This window comes from Sinocyclocheilus grahami, unplaced genomic scaffold (genome assembly GCF_001515645.1).
Source record: "Sinocyclocheilus grahami isolate Dianchi unplaced genomic scaffold, SAMN03320097.WGS_v1.1 scaffold30.1, whole genome shotgun sequence".
Taxonomy (NCBI): Eukaryota; Metazoa; Chordata; class Actinopteri; order Cypriniformes; family Cyprinidae; genus Sinocyclocheilus; species Sinocyclocheilus grahami.
Window position 1 is genome coordinate 2,703,448 of NW_015505209.1, and position 9,634 is coordinate 2,713,081.

Below are 9,634 nucleotides of genomic sequence, written 5' to 3' on the forward strand. Positions count from 1 at the left end.
CGTTAGTGACAGGATATTCAAGAAAAAAATCTTAAAAACATAATATACCAAACATATTTCACCTAATTATGAATGATTGGAGTAGGGGTGCTTCAAAGGTGATGAATTTACAGACTGAATAAAAACAGTATAAAAGTTAATGCTAGGCAGCTCATAAGCTTTTAAAGCAAATCTACAAATTTATAATATATGGCCTACGAGGCTATATATTACGAGTTTCCAAAATGTATCTTCTTTCCAACCAGCTCTTCTAAAAATATTCTTCCTGGTTAAACAGAGCATGTTTATTTGCATCGAACTATCAATAAGACTGGCCTCATGTAAATGCTTAGGTCTTGCTTTGAATTAATGAACTGCAATATATAATTTAAAGTAAACAATGCTAGTACACATGGCAGCATCTGGAATTTAGTATGCACTCAAACAAGCAGTTAATCTATTGCGAGTATTTCAGACAGCATCACCAGGGACTGTAGAGATCTCTTGCGTGTTGTGAACCAGATGAGGATTTGTTGAAATTTGATGAATGAAACAACACATGGAAGCCCAGATGTTTCATTGGTTATATTATCCATAATTTGACTTCCTCCAAGACTTTAAAATACCTTCATAGTAGGGATGCGCCCCGATCCGATATTCATATCGGGTATCGGCTCCGATAGTGCCATTTTTCTCGGATCGGGAATCGGTCAGAGAGAGCCGATCCAAATCTGAGATTTTTTTTTTTTTCGATTGTGCGAATTATTCTGTGTTACTTCTGAAGCCATCCGATAGCTTAATGTGAGCTATATGAATATTTAAGACCTTACATTAAAGTTCACACAAACTCTTTCGTTCAGCCTTTAAACCTGATCGGAGCATCCCTACTTCATAGCCAAGAACTATGATTTCAGCAAGTACTTTGGACACAACAACAACCATCTGTCTGTCTCCTATTTAAATGTCAACAATTCAAACTCACTTGTGCTCAAATTCAGCTCTGACTGCCATAAATCAATAGACTGTAAGCAAAGCCAGCCACTCAACTGATCAACTGAACAACATGTTACTCCCAAACCATTGGCACGAGCTGCCTACGTAGGCAGCTTTTAAGGCATTATAGGTGTGTGTGAAGGTGCAGGCATCTCCTAAATGCTGTCTCCTACAATACGTGGTAAATTGTAGAGTATATAGTTACATATTATTGAACCCTATCCCAGAATGCACTAAAATTAGCTCTGTCTATACTCATTTATCAAGTAAATACAAAATAAAAAGTAATTACTACCCGATATATCACAAATGCAACTTTGTTTCTCATAATTGTGCCTCAATGCCACAATTGCAATTATTTTCCTCATAACTGTGCAACTTCATTTCCTGCAATGTTACTCTACACACCACATTTTCTCCCTCATAATTACAACTGCATATCCTGCAAAAACGACCTTGTTTATCATAATTGTGACTTTATATCTCACAATGTGCCCCTATATTATATCGCAACTTCAATTTTCTTCCCACATAACTGCGACTTTATATCCTGCTGTGTGACTTTATATCTCACAAATGCGACTGTTTCTCATAATTGTGATCTTGTATTTCACAATGTTACTTTGCATCTATGAAGTGCAAATGCAATTTTTGTCCTCGTAACAGCGTCTTAATATCCCGCAACTTTATATCTCACAATTGCAGATTTGTTTCTCACAATTATAAAGTCACATTGGAGATATAAAGTCACAAAGAGACATACATTTTGTTAGGCTTTGATAGGACATTGTACAGACTGCTGTATTATAACCACAAAGAAATCTTGAAAGTGTTAGCTTGCTACAACACGTCAAATGAGAGGTCACTTTCATTTAGCCAGACAAAGGAGATGTGAAGCAGAGCAAGATCTCATTTTGGCTGACTATGAGCTGAACTGACCACCAGCAGAGAGAAAAAGAGAGCGACAACTCAACCCTCCCTTTTGAACATCATGTTAACAGCAGCTCTCAGGGGGCAGTCGTGAACTAATGGATAGAGAGTCTCAGGTCCAGCAGGAATTGTAGGTGGGGGGGAGTGAATGTACAGTGCTCTCTTCAACCCGCAATACCACAACTGAGGTGAAGCCCTTGAGCAAGGCACCGAACCCCCAACTGCTCCCCGGGTGCCGCAGCAATATGGCTGCCACTGCTCCGGGTGTGTGCTCACGGTGTGTGCGCGGGCACTTGAATGCAGAGCACAAATTCTGAGTATGGGTCAGCATACTTGGCCACACGTCACTTCACTCACTCACTCACTCTCTTGACTAGAGATCATTGCCAGAGTCTTGCTGACCAGACTTTGCTGGCTAATGCTGACTTTGATCACTAGGGTTTATTAACTTTGCAAGCTCCCCAGACGCACATACAAGTTCATTCTGAACAATGTACCATTCACTACATAATCTTATTAGCGAAAACAGAGCACATGGTGCCAGAAAAAATGTCTAGTCATCTATCTTCCTTCTTTTCATCTTTTCAGTCTATATTATGATATCTCATGGTGTATATCAGTCTAACACTTCAAAAACAGGCAGAATCCCGATGACTGATATTAGCTAGCCTATGAGACAAATGCTAACGTAGCTACAAGGAAAAAGCTTAAAGATGTGAGAAAAACAATACCGTCTCTTAGTTTTGATTACAAAAAGTGACCAGATGTGTGTCCGGAAGGCAGTTTTGTAAAGCCATGTGATCTACTTACGCAGGCCAGAGTAGCAAGAGGACAAATATCAGCACCTGGAAAACTAGCATAATCATTTCAGACTTAGTTGAATAGCCAGCGACCAGTATCCACTCAAAAACGACTCAGATTAAATTTGCTTCCGCAAATTGCACTCTGTCTGCCCGTGTCCATTCAGGTGCACTTTACAAACCTCTGGCTAACCGAATAAACACTATCTAAAGATGCTATCAAATGTCCCAAAGAATATATATGCTTTCTCATGTTGCCAAGAATGTCAAATTCTTCCACGGCAGCCATGACTCTACTCTTCTGTGGATCGTATTGATTATTTCTTCAATGGGGTTAGTCAGTAAAGTCAAAATCATTGGGTGCTGCTAAGCATCTCAAACCAAAGGAAACAATAGGAAAAGACGTAGCGGATTTATACTAGCTAGGGTAACATCGAATACGCTGCAATGTCCTCTGATGAGTGTTTGAATAAAACAGGGCAACAGGCCACAAAAGCCCAATGAAATATGATCTGGCAATTTTATAGCTAATTTAAAGGGAGTCTATGGACTGGGTGGGAGCAAAAATTACAATAGCCTGTGCTGGAGGGAGGCCTTGATCAGGAACTAACCAAGACAAGTAGATATGCTAATGGAACCCACCCAACGCTTTGAGGAGAACGCTGAGAAAATGATTTCTGAGAGAAAAGAAATGCAAAAGATATTATCGCGAAATGATTCATTTTCAATCGCTAATTGAGCCAGGCATTGAAAAGCTACTCGAGGTAAACCAATTTCTGCAATAAAACAACAGACAAATGGAACACAGAATAGAGAAACAATAGAAAACTAATGAGAATCATATTATACGTTAGGAGTTTAATTTTATTGACATTCAATTTTAAGAGTGTGCCAATGAAAGCAAGAGATTTATTTGCCAGTCCAGTGATTTTATTTTTATCATTGGGTTCAATTCACTTTAGAGAGTCCATTATACAATTAAGCTCTTTCCAAACACAGATGTAGTTTCACCCTTTATTGTGAATCCGCTATTGAAAACCTTTTTATTTGGACTAGGCTTAGCAGTGTCAAATGCTATGTAAGGACTAAAAGGATATGGAAACAATGTAAACAGGCCTAATGGAATGGTGTTGCTGATAATGTTCAGTTAAATTATGGTTCAAACCTGCATTCCTCTTTCTGGTATTTTATCTCTGGAAAGGCTTGCAAGACTTATTTCAAACCACATATTTATGTATTAACTTATTAATGTTCCAACTGTGTTTGGATTACTCTGTAATCTATTTAGTATGTAGTGGACTTCTGTTTATTTCTTTAATCTGTGTAAAACTCTAAACTCCACAAGTTTTGAGTCTTTACAGCACAAAATGAATAATCTGATGACAAAATCAGATTTATGGATCATAAACATTGTTAGACTTAGACACAACAACACACTGTTGCATATCTTCAGTCCAAACAGGAAACAAAAAATAATTACATAAAACCATTCCTAGTAAAATCCAGAAAATGGTGTTATTAATTACACGCTCCAGATTTATCCATCAAATATTAATCCTTTATTAAACATTGTTTTTAATAGTGCTTTTGGTATAGTTTTGTTTTTTACATTAACCTATGGCTTTCTATGTTACAGTGATTTTTACCATTGTAAGGGAGGAAAGAACCCTCGTCTTATCACTACTACAATGACTACTCACTTTCTCACTTTTTTTTAGTGACTTTCGTTCAGATATTTTTCAGAAGTTTAGATTTTTTAATAATCTTTTTAAAGAGTTATCTATACATTTGATTTAAAGTTAACAAAGTATGTATATAACAGAAAAAGACAATGGTACATGACAGACCATTTATGAGGGAATTGATGGACAACCAATCCCATAAAACTGTGTGAATAATGCAATCCATCTGGGTTTTCTGCAGTGGCGGCTCCAGGATTTTTTTGTTGGGAGTTTTACACATTTTAAATTTTTTCTGTGGTATTAAACTTATGCCACTGTTATTAGTAATATAACTTCTAATGACAACTGCCAAATATGACACACTTACAAATTAATACAATTTATGAACGCACATAGAAAAGACAGAAAGTAGGGATTTTTTTCTTTTTTCATTTTCTTTTATTGTTTTAAAATAAATGACTCTTTTTAGTCATTTTTTCTGACCGTCAAGTGTCAGTCACTCTCAGTGCCAACTGGCAGGAAAACATGGTAAATTCGATCCATTTTGTAACGATAAAGTGCCGCGATAACCTCCCGGTGCTGAGATGCATCATATCATGTGTCGACGATAGCCAGAGATATTGTCAAAAGCATCAAAAATTGGCAATATTAAGAGGATTTATCATTTCCAATTATTTATCATTTCCAATTATTCTTATTATTTTTAGGCCTATTATTATTATTATTATTAGGTTACTTTTATTATTAAATTACATGAAATTATTGCCACGAAATAATTTCATAGGGCGCATAACGCGCTGTCCTCATTGAAAATGTTTTTAAAAAACAGGTGTATTAATTTATACAAAGAATTATAGACCTATTATTAAAATTATTAACACTGCAGTTATCAATGAAAATTAAGCGCAGCTTTATTTCGTAGCCTACACCGATTTTCAATAGCAATTTTCTATAGCCCCGTCAAGCCCCGCCCTAGCGCCGCCACTGGTTTTCTGTCGTCTTAATTTTAATTCTTATCAGAACACATTACTGCTGTCTTTAATCCTGTAATGCTGCAACATCTCATATGAACTAACATTTAATATTTAGCCAAATAAGACTTCTCCAGAGTAACAGAACATTGCTTAAGGATTGTGGATTGTTACTTCAGGTATTTATTTATTTTTTTTAATAAAGTTGAAATGACATTTCCAACTTACCCACAAGCATATGCCATTGTTTCACAATCTTGTAGTTTGTTCTAGCAGTCTTGAAAGATATGTTATCACTAAAACCAGTTTTGAAGACTGTGAATAGGATTACTGTTTAAATTGCGTCTGTAGCTCATTTCATTTGTTGCATCTTAAGTGCTATTATACATGTCTTCACATTTCCATGTCTAATTTCAGAGGCTAAACATAGGCCACAAAACACATTTGTACGTTTAATTCAGGCCATGCACAAGAATGTCAACTGCATGTATAGCTGCACGTTTCACAGCATTTCTAAAACTAAATCTTCCAGGAAAGAACTGTGTTGAACTATGCGCTTATTGAGAACAAACCAGACAGAAATCGGGTATTACCTATGAAGAGGAAATGCTGCAAAATACCAAGTTTTCACCTACTTCAAGATTGCTAGTTTTTGATCCGCAACACTTCCTCATTGTCAAATAGCACAAACTGTCGCTAACTTATTTTTGCCTTTGGGCTTGGCATATGATTTAAGGCGTTTTGCTTTCATGCAAGATGTTTCACATAATTGAGCCTCAGTTTTGGCAAAGGGGTCGATGTATGTCATGGGTGACGGTAAAGAGCTGTACCATTAGTTCAATGATTATTCACGTACTAGGTTTGGTTTCTTATCTGCAGAATACTGTACACTGAACTGAAGGTGTTCACACAACACTTTCCTCATACATTAAATTATCTCCAATAGATAAACCACAAAAATCTAATGACTCAGAAATCAAAACTGTCATGTGTATAGTATGCACAAGCTTCTTATGTTTACAAATGATTAACTTTATTTAACTTTAGGTTGCAAGTAAGACAAGGTTACAAGCAATAAGATTTGAATACAGCGGCAGGTGTGTCAAAGCCAATAAATGTAGGCTACTTTCAAAACTGCCAAAGTTAAACATAAATGATGTGTGCTTAAGAATAAAGTGTTTTATTGAAGCATATATATGCGAATGCTCTAACATTTTGAGGTGACATGCTTATGGGAGACCAGAGTTCAAATCAAGCCTCAGCCGTTTTGCCATCCTGGTCTGTAATTTGTCCTCTCTCTCTTCTTTGTTCTGCTTCTCTATTACAGTCTATCAATAAAATAGCAAAAATGCACCACAAATAAATCAAGTCTTTAAAAAACATGTCTTGGTGAGCACCACATGCCAATTTATCTTCGTAAAACTGCTTAATCCCAGCAAGAGGTACTTCAAATTCCCAGCAGGGCTAAGAAGGTGCAAGGTGAATGACTTCTGTCTCTTCCTACATCAATATAAACTATGTATTATTGAAATTTGAGTATATTTACAACATGGCAAATGTTCATAATTTACAGTACCTAAAAGGGAAGGGAAGGGAAGCATTAGTGATGCTGCCTGTTAGAAAAGCCTGGTGCATTTCGAGTATCCCCGCAGTTAATGAAAACCATTTCCCCTGGATTATTTCCCGTTGTACAACATTTCCAAGACGGTGAGTAATGTACCAAGATCTAGTTCGTACAAAATATATACGCGTGTAAATGTTTCGCGTTAACCACTTGCGTAAACGTCCAAAGGTCGTGTCGTTTTACCAGTATCAATTTACTCTTATCTGCCTTTTCGAGGACTTCATATTTATCGATCATGTTTTAATAGTCAAATTGTGTCCATAATTCATCGAGAGGACACCACAGATCGTCGAAGACAAAATATTCTCTTGTTAAACGACAACGAAAGCTGATTTTGACCAGATCGAATTATGCACGTCTCACCACATCGTAAAACATTAGAACCAACTAAAATGGAATACTTCAGCTTAATTCTTTTTTTAAAGTCGCACTTCTTTGAACCATTTCTGGTTTAAACTCCGAAGATTCAAATTGAGTAGAAATGACTGTGACAAGTTAAATGGATGGAAACAAACACGCTGTTACAGTATAATAACGTTCACCTCAGCGAAATCAAAGCATGTTTGTGGTAGCCTACTTAACGACAAGGGTCACGTTCATTTTAAATAATAAACTATTATGTAGCTAGTCCTTCCACACCCCCACCAACTAATTAAGTGCGCGTAATTGCGCGCCTTCGTGCGCATTTAGCGTCTTAAAATACTTAAAAGGTCAACGATGCGAGAAAGTCTTTTCAGACTGTCGCATCAATATGTTGTGCTATAAAACACGCTACAGTGTTCATTTACATTTCCCCCAGTTACGCTCTGCAGACAGCGCATTTTTGCAAGCGCACGTAGCAAAGAAACTAAAGCAAAGCACATGTGACTGACGCTAAATTACTCGCGTCAAAGCAAAATCCGTTCACTTACGTTTGACTTCTTCATATGGAACGAGAGGAGTAACTCCAATGTCAGCGAAACCCTATTTTATCTTACTTCGGCGGGCAGGGAAAGGGTTCTTTTCATCCCAAAGGTACATATCCAAAATCATCATAAAGTAGAATCCAAGTCGGGAGGGAAAGAAAGTCACCTAAATTTGCGTAATGACGGTAAGTATCCAGGTAGACGCTTCATACCGCACGATGGTGAACGGGAGGCTGCGGAAAGAATCAAGAGTTTTTTCCCAAGAGCAAAGCCTTTATATCGTGTGACTTCAGCGCACTCCCGCCCACCCCGGTTTCTCTCGATCGTCTGCTGCCCTGGGTCTCACTCAGACGATTTCACAATCACCATCCAAACGTCCAACTGAGATTTATATGGCGGCAATGTTTTTCTGCTAATTTTCGCAGGATGGAGTCGCTTGTTTACGGCTTGTCGTGACTGCAAATAGTTTGTTTTGCAGAGAAAATGTCCCTGGCGCTGGCCTGTTTTTGCCTTGAGACGTTGAAGAAATGCTTAGTGATTGTTGATATCGTTCTGGAAAACGTTCCATCACGGACGTGCACGTTTAATCCATCTTATTCCTGTCCTAACTATATATGAAAACGTCGTAACTACGACGAAGAACGAAACAAAGCTTCGCTTTGGCTTAATTGGATTTTGTTCTTATGGAAACATAAGAAATGAAGCGCAGATGACCATTCAAAGTTTCTCGAACGGAAAATTTAGTGAAAACTAGCAGCCGCTGTGTCATCTTCACGCGAAGGCGCTTTGGTGGTTTCATATTGCACATACTTGACATTTTATCAAATGTGTTCGAATCCCACGTGTTTGACTTTTCTGTTTCATTTGTGGTCGAATGTGACAGACCTGCGCGAACACTGAGGTAAACAGTGACATCTACAGCAGTACAGTAGCCTACAATAAGAGAGACTGAGTAAACTATGCCACATTTTTAAAGGGGTCATATGATGCTTTTTTAAAGATCATTATTTTGTGTATTTGGTGTAACAGAATGTTGACAAGCTTTAAATGTTCAAAAAACACATTATTTTTCAAATACTGTACATTATTGTAGGTCCTCTATGCCCCGCCTCTCTCAAACGCTTCGTTTTCTACAAAGTCCCTCCTTCCGACAAGCGCAGTCTGCTCTGATTGGCCAGCTGACCCAGTGCATTGTGATTGGCCGAACACCGCAAGCACTCGTCGGAAATGTAACGCCCCTTACCATAATCGCCAGCTTCATCTTTCAAAATAAATGTAAAGACAGAGCCCGAAAGGGGAACAGAGTCGCGTGACAGACACAGTGATGAAGCTGGTATGTGTTTGCAGTACACAAGCCACGGTTAAGACAGCTGACTCCACTGTGATGTGACCCGCTCTCTCTCTCACGCACACACAACCACACATGATGCGCAAAACTCTGCATTTGAATAGTCAATAGCAAATACTTATACCCTCTAGGCAAGGAGAAATTAGATAGAGGCAAAACCAGTAAGCAACAGGAAATTTCAAATAAAATATGAGCTAAAAATTAAGAAAGTTTTTTGCTGCAGACAGGAAAGATTTAATATTCAGAATATTTCATTGTAATGAAACAAATTTCTCATTTGCATCTCTCACAGGCAGCTCATGGCTCCTTTTTAAATATTTCATCACATGACAAAATTGTGCATGTTTCCTAGATAGGGGTGACACTCACTACTCGTTTAAAAGTTTCAATGTGGAAAATTGA

The 9,634-nt window shown here is 37.7% G+C and overlaps 1 protein-coding gene across 1 annotated transcript in view; it reads right to left on the reverse strand.

The window, feature by feature from the left end:
- kitlga (kit ligand a) overlaps positions 1-8,145 on the reverse strand; it is a 21,782-nt gene extending 13,637 nt beyond the window's left edge. Inside the window, exon 1 of the mRNA XM_016259375.1 lies at positions 7,891-8,145. Within this exon, the coding sequence (XP_016114861.1) occupies positions 7,891-7,905 (15 nt within the window). The 5' untranslated portion in view covers positions 7,906-8,145. The remainder of the gene's footprint in view (positions 1-7,890) is intronic.
- Between the last annotated feature and the right edge of the window lie 1,489 nt (positions 8,146-9,634).